General features: G+C 38.0%; 1 protein-coding gene across 1 annotated transcript in view; it reads left to right on the forward strand.

The window, feature by feature from the left end:
* The window catches only part of TRIP11 (thyroid hormone receptor interactor 11), an 83,517-nt gene extending 65,766 nt beyond the window's left edge, over window positions 1-17,751 (forward strand). The window contains exons 16-20 of the mRNA XM_034768083.1: window positions 9,740-9,821; window positions 10,642-10,756; window positions 11,382-11,507; window positions 12,943-13,087; window positions 15,578-17,751. Of these exons, the coding sequence (XP_034623974.1) occupies window positions 9,740-9,821; window positions 10,642-10,756; window positions 11,382-11,507; window positions 12,943-13,087; window positions 15,578-15,798 (689 nt within the window). The 3' untranslated portion in view covers window positions 15,799-17,751. The remainder of the gene's footprint in view (window positions 1-9,739; window positions 9,822-10,641; window positions 10,757-11,381; window positions 11,508-12,942; window positions 13,088-15,577) is intronic.
* The last annotated feature ends 534 nt before the right edge of the window (window positions 17,752-18,285 follow it).

The following is an 18,285-nucleotide window of genomic DNA, read 5'->3' on the forward strand; positions in this document are numbered from 1 at the left end:
GTCTTCACTTAGAGGGGATCCCCTTCTTGAGATGTTTGCATCCCAGGTGAGAAGGAAGAGTGACGCATTCTGTTCCAAGAGACTTCAGGGACGCAGCTCTGAAGGAAATGCTCTCCTGTTGTCCTGGACAGGCCACCTGAGGTATGCCTTTCCTCCCATTCTGCTATTACCTCAGGTTCTGTGACAGAGCGCTAGTCATTCTCATTGCTCTCAAATGGCCCAGGCAATTGAAAGCTATTCATTCTTTCACTCACCTGGTGACATCAAAGGTCTGATTAGAACCCTCCCACCAGTGATGAAACCAATCCCACAATGGGAACTCGTCTTCGTATTCTCAACATTGACTAGGCCAGGGGTAATCAATTATTTTTAGTCAAGGTCCAAATTTATTGGTCAAGGTATAGTCAAGGTCCAGATTCCTGAGAAAATAATACAAAAATAATAACAATAATGATAAGTAAATAAAAAGATTTTGTGTTCCATTCAAAAGCATCTAGCGGTCTGGATTTGGCCCATGGTCTACCTATTGACTACCCCTGGACTAGGCCATTTGAGCTGTTAGCCATGTCCCACTTGTCCATAAAAGTTGCCTTCCTGGTTGCCCATCACTTCTGCCAGAAGAGTAGGTGAACTCAGGGCCCTGATGGCTGATCCACCATATGCAGTAGTTCACAAAGACAGTCTCGTTATGACTGCACATAAAATTCACCCCTAAAGTAGTTTCAGACTTCTGCATAAATCAGGTGATACACTTAGGTGTGGGTTTTTTCTGAAGCCTCATATCACCAATGAAGAGAGCAGACTTCATTCCCTCGATGTGAGACGTGCATTACCATTTTACCTGCAACGAATAAAAATGATCAGAATGCCATCTAGATTATTTGTTTCTATAGCAGAATGAACAAGAGGGCAAATTTTATTCTCTCAGAGAATCCCTAAGTGCATCTTGGGTTGTATCTCCCTTCCTACAAAAGCAGCCTCAGTAGTAATTTCATGAGGAGTCCTTACTTACCTTTGCAAAGCAGCAATGTGGCGCTCTAGCTATACTTTCATGATGTACCACACCCTCTTCAAGCCTCCACAGATGATTAATCCTTTGAGGTGGCAAACCTACAATCCTAAACTGCTTGCAGCTTTGCACCCTCTTCCTACCTCGGTATTGCTTGTGAATCATACACAGCGGAATATGACAGGGATGAGCACTCGAAGAAGAAAAGGAAGTTATCTTATTGTCACTGGAGTTCTTTGAGATCTGTGGTCCCTGTCTATGTTGCACAACCCACCTTCCTTCCCCTCTTCTTCAGATCTTTAAACAATTTGTAGTAGAGAGAGAACCAGGGGTGGTTGGTCTGCACCATCCTTTATGGGGTTCACAAAATTAATTGCACCATGACCCACTTCTGATAACAAAAATTACTACATGACCCCAGGAGGCCAAAGCTTGAGCCCCACCACCCTGGGCAGAGGGGTGGGGGTGGCATAGCCAAAGCCCTACTGCTCCACGCAAAAGGGCCAAAGTCCAAGGGCTTCAGCCCCAGGTGAGGGGCCTGTAACCTGAGACCCACTACCCAGGGCTGAATCCCTCGGGCTTCGGCTCTGGGCAGCAGGGCTCGGGCTTTGGCTTCAGCCCCAGACCCCAGCAAGTCTAACACCAGCTTTGGTGACCCCATTAAAACAGGGTTGCGACCCACTTTGGGGTCCTGACCCACAGTTTGAGAACCACTGCCTTATATCGTTGTTACAAAGCACAAGGAGAGCAAAGACGTAGGCATAGACCAATGAACACTGCTTGCAAATTCTTCCAGTCCCAGGTGTGTAGCATGTATGCATATCCCACAGTAGAATACAGGTAGCAGCCACACATATTGAGTTACAATAAGGTAACTTTCCTATTTTCCTCTTGTGAAGTAAAAGAACAGATTTGTGCCATCCTTGAAGATCTTTAATTTTTTCTTATAAACTGATGATTTGAAGGAAGTTTATAGTTTTTATTCGTGCTCTCCTGTCAAGAGAAGCCGTTTGTATTCAGACTTCTTTCTAAGATACCTGTGCCCTTGAGTGAGTTTTGTCACCTTCTTTAAAAGCATGTTTCTAAGGTGCTCAGATATGATAATGATGAGTGCCATAAAAATATCTTAACTGTAAATAGTTTCCATAATAAAATATGGGTATGCAAATAGAACTTGACTTATTTCCTCTCTCCTGGAGCTTCAGCTTTTTCTTGAACGTTCACTGTTTTTCTGTTGTGTTTATAATCCTGGGTCTGTTTTTTTATCCTGTTTAAAAAATACTGTGTCTTTGATATAAATTGTATTTGGAAGTTTTGATCTGAATTAAATAGTTACAAAGTTAATAATAGCAGAAGAAAAACGAAAGGTAAATATAGAGACAAGAGAGAAAGATGTGCTCAGTTGAGATTTGAAATGAGATGAAGAGGCAATGAGGCAGAGAAGTAGAAGATGTTCCAGGTAGCAGAAGTTGCACCAACAGAGGTGAGATTGGATGGAGGGGCATTCAGAAAGGTAGTAATGGATATTAGAGTAGAAAAAGGATATGATGTGTTTATGGTTTGACATCTGTGTGGCAATAGGCAAAAAGCAATTTATATTCATACTTCCTGCTTTTTTTTTTAATCTTCATAATAAAGCATCAGATCACCTCACATACACCTATCTCCCACTGACATCAATGGGAGTTATGTGCCTATATCAGAGATTATATTTTCGGATCTGATTTCACCTGTTTTGGAATGCAAGATTCTTGATTGCCCTATTGTTTAGAAAGATGTCTTGGACATATTCTTAGATTAAGTACTCTAAATGTTGATAAATGTTGTTATACTGTACTTTATTTTTAAGACAAAACTTGGCCAGACAGTGAAGGAGTTTGCCAGGAGAAACAATTTTGAAAAAGATAAATGGCTTTTGCTTTATGACTGCACTTAGACATGAATCGTATAATGAAGAGTTGTGTGGCTTTTTCTTTCATAAACAAGCTGGAGATTAATGATTCATAGTCATAAAGTTTTAACATTAAAACAATGTTAGGAAACCTTAAAAGGCACAGTAACATTTTAGTTTTCAGAGTAGCAGCCGTGTTAGTCTGTATCCTCAAGAAGAACAGGAGTACTTGTGGCACCTTAGAGACTAACGAATTTATTAGAGCATAAGCTTTCGTGGGCTACAACCCACTTCTTCGGATGCATAACATTTTAGTGAAAATGATCAATTCTAATTCTGCTTTTTCATATCTGTATCAGCACACTGTATGATACGGTCTCAAGTTCACAAAGTGAAAACTTAGTTGTGAAAATTTAGGTACACTTCTACCCCAATATAACGCGACCCGATATAACACGAATTTGGATAATATGCAGTAAAGCAGTACTCCAGGGGGCGCGGGGCTGCGCACTCCAGCGGATCAAAGCAAGTTCGATAGAACGTGGTTTCACCTATAACGAGGTAAGATTTTTTGGCTCCCGAGGACAGCGTTATATTGGGGTAGAGGTGTATTTAGATATGGCAAACAAACATCATTAAGGTTAGATTGTGAGAATATTAGTTTTAAAATAGATGCCTCTGATGCAATTCAAATAATGGCTATATGAAGAACTTTGGGTTCATTTTGTTTTTATTTTCTTGTTGAATTAATTGTTGTTGCCATCAGAGTGATCTGATAGCATCAAACGTGCTAGCTCTCCTACACAACTCTGTCAGTATAACCCAGTCCTGACCTGTTATCCCTTCTACATTAGTCACGTTCCTTTCTTGAGGCAAGATTTACAGTTATGCCATTGCCTCAAGTTTTATGGTGGTTTTGTGGTCTGAACAAATACCCACAAATAATTAAGAGTACTGAACTTGTTAAATAATCCAGCCCAGTTTTAAACCTTTTTTTCCAGGCATGAGGGGATGTTCTGTACCTGTCTTGTTACCTTTTCCTTCTCTTCTCCCTTGCTCTCCTGACCATCCCTCCTTCTGCCCCTCTATCCAGGTGCCCTAGTCCAACCTGCTTTGCCATTACTGTACTTGCATGCCCAGCTTTCAACCTACCCAATCCACTCCTTGGATTCAGGCTTGATATGAGAGTCTGGGGGTAGGAAGAGAGCCAGAAGGTGTCCATGTTAATTAGTGTCTGAAGATGAGGGGATGGTAAAGGGTCACTTGTGCCCTGCAGTCACTAGCAGTTCTTGGGTTTTGCTCATTCTCTTCCCCCGTCAAAGGGAAATTATTGGAAGATCCTTCTTCTTTTGAGTTTCCCTGGGGGAAGGAGCCCAGAGTGTCTCATCGCCACCTGTAATGGTAGCTTCTGCTGTTGAGCAGCGAACATATTCATCTGATTCCTACGGCTCATTTTAAAATTTTGCTGGTGTTTTTTATTTTTTTCTTCCTCATCTGCATTGACCAACTCATTCTTGTCCCTTAAAACAAACTTTTCATTTTAAAGCAAATGGATAGGAAAGCTTGGGGTCAGAGAGGAAGTAGGGGTGCAAAGTAATTTGCCAACTCTCAGCTATTTCAGCAACAATTCTCCAGAAAAGCTGTGACTCTTACTAGTTGATTGAATGATTGTTTATTCAAATTGCAGTTGTGTGTACGCAAAACTTGGGCTCCTGTGGGCAAAGTTAGGGGTATTTCTCCAAGTCCACATATGACTTCTACAACGTAAATTAAACGTCAAGCTGCAACATGAACGTGCAGCTAGTTACCTTTTTTGGTTTGAATTGAACCATCTGTATAGCTTGATTTCAGTATAGTTGTTCCCTGTGAAACTCTCCCGGACCCCAAGGACCAAATTGAACCTTGGCGTAAGCAGACAAAACTCCCCCTCTTGTGAGAGGGTGTGCTCATGCCAGGGTGAACTTAGTCCCATAGTTTTGCATTTGGTGATTGTGGAGGTGGGAAGGTTGGTAGGTCTCAGTAGGTTTGAGCTTACAGGCAAAGTTGGGTCTTAGTATGGTTTCAAATGATAATGTGATATTTGCAGTGTTGTTTTAGCCATGTTGGTCCCAGGATATGAGAGAGACAAGGTAAATGAGGAAATATTCAAATCTCAGGAAGAGCTCTGTGTAACTCAAAAGCTTGTCTCTTCCACCAACAGAGGTTGCTCCAATTAAAGATACTACCTCACCCACCTTGCCTCGCTCAATGTGATATAAGCAGTTTAGTGTAAAAACTTGATGCATAAGGGAAACAACATTTTACTTGGTTAGAAGTATCTATTAAATAGTAGATTTTTTATTTATTTTTTTCAGAAAAGGCTCTCTGTTTTTTAACATGTTATTTATTCAAGAAAACATATGATGTCCTGTTGAAAATGGGCCAAATACATTCCCAGACACAGCTTTGTTGGCCAAATCTTTTGAAGAATTTCTTTATGGATTTTTTTGGCAGGAGAACTGATATTTAATGGGAAAATATAAGACATACCAGATGCAGTTTTTTGAATTGCCATAAATGGTTAACAAATTATTGGAGACTGTCAGAAATGTCTCGTTTACAGCAATCCATACTGAATTTTGGCTCAGGTCTCTTCTGCTGTGCACTCTTTTCATACCCATGAAATAAATGATTAAATTGTATTCAACTGTGAAATTATACTTGTGATGTCACAATACTTTAGAAGGAAATGTATTTCTGAGATGTGGACTGATTATAAAATAGTTTATTCACTCTACAAATGAGTGTAGATATGTAATAGCCATTAAATTAACCCTTATTAAACTTATGATGGAATATAGCTATTAAGGTGACCCTTAGTGAGCTCATGATAGAATAAATGTTTTGGCAAAAGTAGAATATATTTAGCAATAATATTTTCACTTTAAAATGTATTGGTAATGTTTCTGTTGACTATGAGGAATAAGTTTTGAGATGAACAGTTGAAAAATAGTGTAGTCTAAAGCAACACCATTAAGTTCAAATCTGGTCAATAAAAAAAAGGGGGGGGAGCTGTTAAAAAGGTAATTTCAGATACTACATCTGCTCCTGAGTTTCCTTGTCAATTTTTTGGTTTTGTAATCACACTTTCCATTTTTTTTAAATGATTTTCTCTTCCCTGTTGCTCTCTGAAAAACCTACACAACATACCATGTCAGCTAACTCATATGGCCCCCAGAGCTGTCAGCTTTTCTTAAAATTTCTTTCTTTAAACTTTGGTCTTGTGGAAACCCACATATTAAGTTATTTTATATAAATTATGCTTCTTTATATCTTTAAAACCTTGATTTTTAAAAGCACACCCTTTAATGTCTAGCATTTGCAAAAATTTGGAATTTGCAAGTATGTGTTTGTATTTAAGCAGCCATTCTCTGGCACGTTGTGCATCAGGATGGTTCTCTGATCGCATCACATCCTCAAAGTTTGTTAATGCTAATATGTGGGATTTCTCAATTTACCCTTGTATTCAGAGTGTAATTGATACTGATGTGCAATAATAAATCTGATTATTAGAAGAGTGTGTGTGTGTGTGTGTGTGTGTGTAATTGCAAAGAGAGATCAATCAATCTATAAATAGTGTATAGAAAAGTTTTTACTTTGTTTTGAATAAAAAGACTAATCCTTATGCCTCTGGAGTAAGATTTTTCCAGCATTACACTAGTTACTTTCTTTCCGCTCTGCACTCTATAAAATTCAGTTTGTGACACACAACTATTACAGTTATACTTGGAGTCCTCAAACAGGATACATTAGAACATATCAGTTTCACAGCTAAGCTCTTTGATGTATATAGAAAGTCCTGCTGAGGGTGGCATGGGAGTTATTACTGTTAATTGAGAAAACCCCACTGTGCCAACATGATTGTGGGGTGAATTTTAGAAAGGATTACAAGCCATGTGGAAATTAGAGTGAAGTGTTTTTCCGTGTATGTCAGATGATTTGTAACAAAAAAAAGTTGATAAAATTACCCCAAATATATATTTACTTATTGATAGTTCTTCATAGGAATTTTACTTACATATTTTAGTGATTCGGGCTTGTAGATGTCCATATCTTATGGTCAGCTTCTTAATACAGAAAATATTGGATTTAAAAAGTTTACTTAAAATTTACAAGTATAATTTGAAATTCTCTGAAATATACAAACACATGAGGAAGGGGAACCTCCTGCAAGGGTAGATAAACCTGATGGACATTTCCTACAAGATTGAAGATGATAGCCTCTCAACTCTGCAGAGGAAGGGAAGGAAAAGCTCCTGGTCTCTGTTAATGTTACATGAGAGTGAAATCCATTTTACCACAGAGGCTCTGCATGAAACTCCTATGCCCCAGTTAAGCCTTTATATATGGTACATAGAGATTTGTACCTGCCCTTTGCATTAGGTTGAATGTAACCCTGAGAGAATATGTCTTGCAAAATCCAAACTTGGCAATCATTTTAACCCTAGTCGGGAGAAGACCTCTCCAGGGGCGTTCGTGCCGTTAGGGTGTTTGGCAAGGTGGTCAGCTTCAATATAATCGAGACAATTGTCCATGTGGCTGAAGTGGCTAAGAGATTCTCTGCCACTGAGGTGAAACTGACCAATGAAACCTTGCGGAAGGGGCATTCTAGTATCCTGCATGTTGGTGACAAATGTAAACTAGTCAAAGATTGATCCAAGTGGTGCTCGATCTGCAAAGAGACCATTTTCCTTTGGGATTTGCCATGATGATGATAGGAGAAGAAACCACCAGAGTTTAGCATCTAACACTACCGTTTAGCATCTAATACTACCCTGGAAATATCTTTTAGTTCCTAAGCAATTGTCAACTTTGTCTTAAATCCCAATACATTCTGAAAGTGAAGAAGTTGTCTAGCAATTACTTTACTATTTCATTGTGCAAAAAATCTTTAATTTATCTAATCAGTTATTTTTTATTCCATATTTTAATATAATTTTATGAGTAGGAATCTTGGCATGTTTTCTCACAACATTAATGTTGAATAAAATGGCTTTGTTGTGTGAATTTCCTTAGGGATTTATTTTTCTCTCATAACAATATTTTAGGAATTCATAAGCTATTTTTATCAGCTTGTTGGGTGATGGAAGGTCAAACAAAGTCCAGGATACGGTTCCATAGGGTGGTTAGGTGATTGTATGTGTAGAAGAAAAGGCAAGTGGTTGAGTTATATGTAATATTAGATGCATAGAGAAATGGATGCCATTAAACTGTTTGGGAAGAATGATGATCATAGCAACAAAAGGACTAAATCTGATGCCTGTTTCGTCTGTATGAAATGAATCATTGTTCTCGGTAACTTCCCTACTGGACATATCAGTCACAAAACCACACTGTAGTTGACCATTCAGCATATGATTTCCACTCAGCTGTGATCCAGCAGATCAGGGTATTGCATCACAACAACCAATGGAACATGGAGCTGGCAAGTAGGAATTCAGGATAGTAGCTAAAGGTCCATTTTTGAAACTTTTTTATTAACTCCATAAGTATTGATATTTATTTAATTTGCAAATCATACCATATACCTAACAGCTTTTGGCCCTCTCATTTGTCCCTCAGCTGCATGTCTCAGGGAAATTTCATGGTATCTGTGATGTTCCAGTCCAACCATTTTAAACTGAATTTTCATACTTCCAAAAAGCCATTTCAGTCTCTCCTATAACTCCTTTTCATTATTCGGGTTATTGGCATAATGAACCATGTAAGTGTGCTGGTTCTGGAGTGCATGCACATGTTTCAGCACGCTGTTTCGCAGCTTGGGACAGTGGCTGAGTTAGGTGCTGGCAGCCCAGGGTTGCTAAAGAGAAAAAGAAGAAAGACTCAGGGCCAGAGGAAGGATGCTGGTGAGGGGCTTTTTGCCAAACAGATGGGACTGCCTGGTGAGAGATACCTACAGAAAGCAAAGATAGAAGCTTTACTGATGAGAGGCTTTAGGTCCAGACAGTTGGCTCTGGTTTTTGGGAAGGAATGCTGGAGTCCGTGAAAGTTTGTTTTGCATTGAGATGATGTTGAACTGTGAAGTTACTTTAATAAACCAAACCCCGAGAAGGGATGGAACTTGTCTCATGAACTTGTCTCTTCCCTTGTGCACTGGGAAGCTAAAAAGGCAGAACACAAATGACCAGATGGCATACACTGACCCTGTTACAGACCAGAACACACCATAAGAGTCATTGCAGTCTTGCGTCAAACTGGCAGTCTGCAAAATTATACCTGGAAAATGGGATAAAGTAAAATGCAAATAAATGTTTGTTTCCCAACATGAGAAAATAGCTCTAAAAGTGCTAACATTTTCAAGCCTGTTGGGGTGTCAATAGCAATTTATGGCTAATTCAGGAGACCCAGTGAGGTAGGTTTGGTTAGTATGGTGACCGAAGTGGTTTCTAAGTTCATAGTCTACCACTGTATAAGATTTCAGATAGGACTGAAATCATACCTAGAATGTACTGAAGCAACTCATGAACTGTTGCATAAGATCTTATTTTCCATCTTTAGTTAATTTAACTGCAGCTGAACAATTTACCAAGCCTCATGCAGTGGATTTATATCCTGCTGTCTGTGCTTTGGCTCACTTTGCACTGAATGTGCTGGGTATTTTAGCTCATATTAAAATATTAAATACTTTATTAAGTGAACACTTTCCAAATACATCATCTTTATTTAAAAAACAGCTTATTTTAATAATATTGATGCATTTTATTTGAAAACATAAATGTGTATATGACTTTGAAGTGTATATTATCTTAAAATCTTCTATTTTAGTTAATTTACAGTGAAATTACATATTAATTCTCTAGGTGAGATCAAACAAGAAATGTTAGAAGATGCACAAAACAAACTAATGAACCTTATAAACAGCACAGAAGGGAAAGTGGACAAGTAAGTGACTTTTTTTAATTGGTGTATTTATAATTTCTTTGCTCTTCATCCTATACATCCCTTCTTAAAACTACACTAACCGAATAAGAATAGTTGTCATGGTGTAGATTTAGGTTTCTGCATAAAATCTTTCAAAAAAATAGTGAATACTTGCATATTTTCCATTGTACAGTCATTTTAAAGATTAGTTTTGAAAATTGAAATAAAAATGTTTGTCTAAGCAGAATTAAAATGTGTCTTCTAAACAAAATTTGCATTATTGATTGTTGCTTATTTATAATTCTAATTTGACTCTAATTTCTTGACTTTCTATCTGTAGTTCAATGCTAGCACATTGTAATCGGCATAGGGCACAAAAAGTAAGCCTTCTCACATAGCTGGCAGCATCTGGATATCAGATTCTCATTTGGTTCCCCCCACTTAGAATTGATATTAAAACTATAGCCACTCTACTGTTTCCTCCCTTAGGACTGGTTCAAGACAGTACTTAGCTTCTTGCTCCATCTCAGTGAAATATATCACTTCCTCTGCATGTGAATCATTGTTCCCTCAGTCTCAGTAGATAATAAGGCCATTTGCAAGCTTCTCCAAATTATAACCCACAGTATAGGAAGTGTTTTGGGAGCTTAAAGGAAATTGGTGAGGTTGCCATTTATTTCTTGCATCATACATTTTAACTTTGGTTTATTATGATGATGATAAATTAGAAAAGGGTATGTGAAATCATTTCAAGAATAAGGATTAATATGTTAATATTTTGGCGCCATGAATTCTGTAAAAGCTGAATGGATTAATTAGCTCTTTCTCTTCATTTTTGTAGGGTCTTGATGAGAAATCTCTTCATTGGGCATTTTCATACTCCAAAGAATAAGCGTCATGAGGTCTTAAGGTTAATGGGAAGTATTTTGGGGATCAAAAAGGAAGAGCTAGATCAGGTAAATACCGCATTAAAAACTAGACTTCCTCTTTCATTTAACATATATTTGTGATGTTAGTAAAACAGAATGTTATTTTCTGCTGCTACGTTAAATGCCAAGGCCAAGCAATGTTTATGGAAAATAAAAAATTTGGCCTTTCATCTGTGTTCATTCTTAAAAAGGGACATGCTGATCCTACCGGATCTTACGATGATTTTAATAGAATAATAGATGCAGGATGTCATTTTGTCTGATGGATGTTGATGTAGTGGAAGGGAAGAGTTTCACTTGGTTGCTAGTACAGTAGCTATAATATGACAGTCTGAGAATGTTTACTTCAGTTAGTCAAACTAGTTTAACTCATGTATACAGGCTTATTTAAACAGTGGTTTTATGCATAACAGGATTTTAGACCAGCGGGATATTTCAGAGTGGTGGTGAACAGTTTTAAAGCTTTTGTCAGTAAATAAGGGTTCGCTGTTCATCAAATAAGATAATCTGAAACAGTTCCCTTTGCCATTTGTGAGCAAATGTAAGGGAGCCAGCACATAAGCTGATTTTTTGTTTGTTTGTTTGCTTTTTGTTGGTTGGTTTTGCTGTTTTTTCTTTGTTTCAGCATTTCTCTTTTTTTAATTCTCTCTAGTTATTGTCTGAAGACCAAAAGGGTGTTACCAGATGGATGACTGGTTGGCTTGGTGGAGGAGGAGCTGGATCAAAGAGTGTCCCGAGCACACCTATAAGACCAACTAATCAATCTGTTTTCAATAGTGTAAGGATTAATTATACAATTCTCTACATTTGAATGCAAAAGTTATGACAGTTACATATCAATGCTAACATTATTAGTTTTGGTATTTTGGTCTTGATTTAATGTTGGTTTTATTGATAATAGATCTTGAATTACTTGTGTGCTTACTGCAACTAGTTTGTTTTCCAACATTTTTTTAAACCAGTAATAAACAGGAGGTTAAAAGTCATACTGGCCTGAGGTCCATACTAAGTGCTGGGCTACTACCAAAATATTACAGCTCTTCTAGGGATCGATGACCTCGTTGTCCACCAGGGACCTTTATTGTGTGAACCTTCAGAGCTAGAGGTTAAATACATTATTTGAAAGCTGGGAGTCTTCAGCAGGCTGCAGGATATAAGACCATGAAATCATACTTTGATTACAATTTTGTCCTTCCCTTTCCCCAAGCTACCCCCACCCTCCTTTCAATTTTAACTTGAAAGCTGGAATTCCTAGCTTTTCTGTGCTGTACATCGTTGGTCTTAGGTTCAGAAGTTCTTGAGAAAGCAGCCACTTTTCAAGTTTTATAAAGTGGTGATTCTGACACTGTAGTCAGTAGACTGGAGCCTTTCTTGGTGGTCAGCAGAATGGAACATATTTGAGAATCAAGCAGTGAGCAATAAGAGGGTTTGGAAGTGGGATGTTTTGGGGGTTGTTTTTTGTTCACCGTGCCACAGAATAAAAATGTTGGCGAATTGATGTAAAGCGTTAATCTCTAACTGTAAGCTTATGGGAGGATATTGGCTACTAAAATGATGCAAGCAATGAAGTGGAGTAATAAAGTAAGCCACCAGCCAGAGTTGTGATTTTTAAGGTGTAGATGTTTGCTAATAATGTAAATTGTCTTAGTAGTTTCACAGGCATAAAGAGGAAGATTAATAATTTTGTATCTGCAGTGCTTATTCTCCTAGCAAAGTCTGAGTCCTATGCTTTTGTTGACATCATAAGCAGTTCCTGTTCCCATATTCATGGCATAGTGTGTCAGATAAACAAAGTGGAGAAAGTAATGGCCTTTAAAAAACTGACATTTTCTCCTCTTTATTAAGCTGTTGTAACTTGGGTGACAATGTTCCTGTGTCCATGTTCTACTGCTTATGATGTCAATAGCAACATGGGATTCAAGAAACAATCAGACTTTGATGGTGGAGGTACAAATGTTTATCTTTGAAATTATTAAAGTTTTAAATTATATTTTTGCTGTGTCACTGAAGGTTAACTGATATTTTTTAAATAAATTTCTTGATCACCGCATGTTAAAGTCTGATTTCTTGTGACCTTAGGGCTAGAAAAATTCTAGCAGCCCAGTGCATATCTTTTCAGGACCAGTCATACTTTCTAAATTCTGGCCCAAAAGCAGTTACTAATTAAAGAAAATGATTGAAAATGGCCTAATTAGTGGGCATGTTCTTTCTAGTCTTTTTCAGAACTGTTTGTGAAGTTCCTTGAAACAGAATCACGTCCAAACCTTCCCCTACCCACGCTCTCTGTTCATGACATGAAACCTTTAGGAGCAGCAGGAATTTGTAATCCTAGTAGTACCAGATCCAGCAGCCATACAGGTAACACCATATCTTGGTGGAAAATTTGAAGTTCTGTATTAAACCTAAAGGGAGAGAGAAACTGTGCGTGTGTGTGTGTGTGTCCGTCCATCCGTCTGTCCATCCTTTCGTTCTGATGGGATTTTTCTAAAGGGCATACGGGAGTTAAGCTCCTAGCTCCCTTAGACCACTTTGAAATTCTGTTTCCCCCTTCCCCCATCCTCCAAAAAGTCCCCTTAATCTCTGAGTGAATATATTACTTTTGATGGTGAGAGCCAGCACTAGAGCCAGACAGATGGTGGTTAATCTTCCCTGCATGTGGTTATGTCTGTGCTCTCTAGTCCTGATCTGCAGCATCCCTGCTGTTCAGCCTGGGTCTCATAGAGCTAACAATGCCAAGCTTGTGGTGGTTTGTGATGTGTAACACCAGTTCAGTTCCTAAGTATTAGGCTAAAACTAGCAGATTGTTTAAAAATGTGAGCTAATGTGAGATTGATTTTTGATCTGAGAAAGGATCTCTAATTTGTTCTCCATGTTGGTAAAGTCAGAATACTTTAACAATTATGCCTGTGCTTGAAATACTTCCTAGCAGGTATGTGCAAAAATATCAATTGACTTTCCTTTAGATTCTGATCCTGTAAGACACTGAGCACATGCTGCTGAATAATATATGTTTAGGATGCTCAGCACCTTGTAGGATCAAGTCCTTAATTTAATTAATCAGCGTTCTGCATATGGAATGATTTTTTTTAATATGCTTTTTAGGACTTCATCTTTAGATGCCAACTGTTGCTGATCATAGAGCCTTTTTAAATTAAAATTTCAACAATTGTAAGCTGCAATATTAAGTTTTAAATAACTTTTTCAAACCACAAGTAAATTGGAGAAACATAAAGAAAGAATTTCCAATTTGCCATATCAGCTTATCTCTGAAAGTAATATTTTCAATAAACTTAAATTAGGTTTCATATTTCTTTGTATTCTTGTCATTTATAATATAATAGGCAGGGTACCCTATTTTATTTGGCAAAAGCCCATTTTCCTAGTCTGGAAAAAAAAAAGTTCTGAGGTCCTTTATTCATTCAGGAACCATATTGTTCCCTTATAAAACCAGACACCCATCCTATATCCCTTAATTGTTTAGGCTTTGGTATCTAAGTTTTCAGTTGCTAGAGATATACCATATGGAAGAAGCATAAGATAAGGATGTAGATCCCATACCAATGCAAAAGGACTTGAGTAACCTTGCTATATTTATAGGAGTTTGAGCCAATTGTGTGATAAAAGATCTTTTAAAAAAAAATCTATTGAATTATTATGGAGTGGTAGTAGCAACTTAGTTTCCACTATAAGCCTAATTTGTTTTTTTTTTTTTTTTTTTTTCCCTGCTTCCCCCTCTGATATCTGCACACAAAGGAAAAACATAGGTTATATCTAGGGTCCTACCAAATTCACAGTCCATTTTGGTCAATTTCAGGGTCATTGGATTTTAAAAATCATAAATGTCACGGTTTCAGCTATTTAAATCTGAAATGTCGGTGTTGTAACCCCGGGAATCCTGACACAAAAGCGGATCATGGGTGGGGTCACAGGGCTATTTATTGTTGGGGGCTCGCGGTATTGTCACCCTTACTTCTGCACTACTAGTGGTGGCACTGCCTTCAGAGCTGGGCAGCCAGAGAGCAGCGGCTGCTGGCCAGGCCCCCAGCTCTAAAGGCAGTGCCGCCACCAGCAGCAGCACAGAAGTAAGGGTGGCATGGTATGGTATGATATTGTAGGAGGTGTCATGGTATTGCTACCTTCACTTCTGTACTGCTACTGGTGGGGGCGCAGAAGAAAGGGTGGCAATTCCATAGCAACTTCTGCGCTGCTGCGGGTGATGGTGCTGCTTTCAGAGCTGGGCTCCCAGTCAGCAGCCACGGAGCTTCCTGCAACTGGGAGAGGTTCCCGGAGGTGGGTCTGACCCAGCTCCAGGAATGGCCCCTGCTGGGGAAGAGGAAGTCCCATCCCTCCCCAGCCTGGCCGGGACTAGCAGCTGGAGCATGGTGCACAGTAGGAGCCCCAGCCCTGCCCCTCCCCTACACTAGACAGATTTCACAGGGGAGATCAGATTTCACAGTCTGTGATGCATTTTTCATGGCCATGAATTTGGTACGGCCCTAGTTTTATCTGGGACTGAGAGAATTTTTATACTGAATTTGAAATGACTTGGACATAAGCTAGTATGGGCAGGAGTTTTGTATAAAAGGGGCAGGTTGTGAGAAGTTGATACATGGGCAATCAAAGCTGGTATAATTTTACCAGTGGGATGTAATAATAAAGTAGATAAGTAGAGAGGATGCAGAGTTGTGAAAGGCCTTGAAGTGTAGGGCAAGAAGACTGAATTTGATGCAATGGGGAAGGAGGAGCCAGTTGAAGGATAATCTGCTTTCTACACAAATGCATTGAAAATTGGTGGATTGTAAATATTTTCTAATGTGTGGGTTTTTGTTTGATTGTTTTAAATCTCAGAAACTGCAGGCTCAGGAACCAGTAGAAGACCAGATGCGAATCCATTCTTGGCACCCCGATCTGCAGCAGTGCCCCTAATCACCCCCACTTCTCTTGGAGCTGGTGGATCGGGGCATCTGCTTATGAAATCTCTTTCTGATGCCTTGCCTACTTTTACACCACTGCCAGTGTTGCCTGATGCCAGTGCTGGTGCTGTACTAAAAGACCTCTTGAAACAGTAGATGATTCTGAATCAATATTGATGATGATAGCACTTTAAGGAAAATGAGAACTCTATATTTTATATAATTGATCACAAAGAGGCCTTTTGTAAAAAGCTGTGTACTTGTTTGCAGATGTACTTGGTTTTTCTTTTAAATTTAATTATGAACTAAATAGTGCTTTGGAAATTGTAGGAGTCACAGGAATAACTGCCCTCTTTCTTCATATTGGTTCTGAGGTAGGTTTTAAACTGGAGAAAAATTATTCTATCTCAGTTGTAGAATTGCAAAACAAACTGTAGGACTCATAAACACTAGCTGTACTCTGAGTTGTTTCAGGAGTGCAACAGCAATATTAACTCTTTGGTATTGGGGTCAGTTTGTCAAAGAGCACAATCTGTTATTGGCAATGGGCATGTGAGGAATCACCACTGCAAATTAATTAATCCAAAATTAATATAGAATAATATTTGGGGTGTCCATTCATGACACAAATTCCAAAGGAGGAGGCCGGGAAGCATGTAGGAGCTTGATTACTGGAGACAACAAAAATACTTGCAGTTACCCAACTATATTTACGTAAAAACATATCCCTCTCTTAATAAGAGGATAAGTTGCACCCCAGATTTTGGGCCACTTTGAGGCACATCAATCCTTTTTGTACCAGGAGCTATATTTTTCCCAGTCTAATAGCTGCTTATGGCAATCCAAAACCATCAGCACCAAGGTGTTAATTCTGGAAACAAAGGAGTTAGAGAATATCTTTGATTTTTTTTTTCTAAAATCTTCCATGTGGTGAATCGCTATCAATGGAGAATTTAACAGATCCATGGGAATATTAATATATATACATGCTGCAGTACTGTAATGGTTTAAGATGTATATTTACAAGACTTTTATCTTACAGGATTTGATTTGAAACAGGTTTAAAGTTTGAACATATGTATAGAACTTAGGTAAATAGACGTTTACTTATCCCAGATTTGTAAATAGGTCTATATAAGACCAGAGCCAAAGCCAATTATTATGTAAATGTTGGTGTGATGATTTGTACACTTTATACTACATGTTGCAGATAAAGTATTGAATTGCATACTGAAAGTTAAAACTAACCTTCTTAGAAAAACAATTAAAATCTGCAACAAAGCTTCTTCGTTTAAAAATGTCTAGTTTCTAATCCTGTTTATGCCATTCCTTGTTTAGTCGGTGTTAAAGATGATTACTGTGCAAGTTCTATATTAGAACTGTCAGCCTTTAATCCTCTCCATTTTCATTACGTACCGTTAGTTTAAATCGTTGCGAGAGTTAAGTTTAAATAAAATTAATCACAGAATCTTGTATAGAATCTGCTAAAATAATGAATGCAACAAAACTTTTCTTTATTTATATATAGATAAAATGGTAAAATCCTTTCATTTCCCTTAAACTGTTCTGTAGAAAAGTTTCTCAATTTGTTACTCCAGTCTTCACGAAGAATTCAACTTCGGAATCACTTTCATACGATAATGACATTCCCCAATGTAGCAGAGTTTTATGGATTTGAAATGGAAGGTTAAGGCAAATTTAGAAGCAGATCAATCATGTTGAATTTTTGTTTCAGATCATTAGTATCTGTTATAAAATCTCTATTATGGATAAATTAATGAATGCATTCAAGTCCTTTGAAATTTGATTTCTGAAAGGTCAGTAGGCTTATTGGATGTATGAAAGCAAGTATTCTGTTGTATAAGAACTAAATTTTAAATTCCTATTACATTTTTGGATACCTTTGTTGAGAATATTCAGGTAGGTTACTTAAAAATGTGTATTGTCATTGAAAAAACCACCATCATGGAATGGTTATTTTTTTGTCCAAAAGACTCTAAAGAAAGTTTAAACCATGTGGTGTATCTGTGCAATCTCTTATATACGTGTAATTATATTTATTTCAGGGTGAGCAATCACTTCAAATAAAATCCTTTTGATGAGCTGATATATACAGAAATGTTTACCTTTTAAAAATAATGTATTTTACAGATTATTAATACAAGTGGACACATGCTGGCAGCTGTCTCCCGAATTTAGTGGTTGACAGCCACATTTTGGCTGATTACTATTTTTCACAAAAAAATCATCTTGATTTTTGAAAATTATATAGAACTTAAAATGCACAGAAGTGAAACAAGTTAGCTTCATAGCTAGCAGGAAATAATGCATATTGGGACCATTGACTTCATTGGGCTTTAGATCATGTCTGTTACGCAATAGCTTGGTAACTGCCACCTAAATCTTCCCATCCTCTGGAAAACTTAGGCAGGGAGCAAAAATAGTCAGAAAATGTCAGTCTCTCTAATTCATGTTTCTCTTGGAGAAAGGAAAATGTATCAAATTCTAAGAAGCCCCATGGAATTGCAGAGATTGCTTCTGTAGGCTTGGGGGTATCTGTTTAGAGGGACTGTGGTTCCCCCACTGCATTCCTCCTTGGGAAATAATACCATTCAGTCCATTATTTAGCCACTAGAGAGTAAA

The sequence above is a fragment of the Trachemys scripta genome, chromosome 4 (genome assembly GCF_013100865.1).
Source record: "Trachemys scripta elegans isolate TJP31775 chromosome 4, CAS_Tse_1.0, whole genome shotgun sequence".
Taxonomy (NCBI): Eukaryota; Metazoa; Chordata; order Testudines; family Emydidae; genus Trachemys; species Trachemys scripta.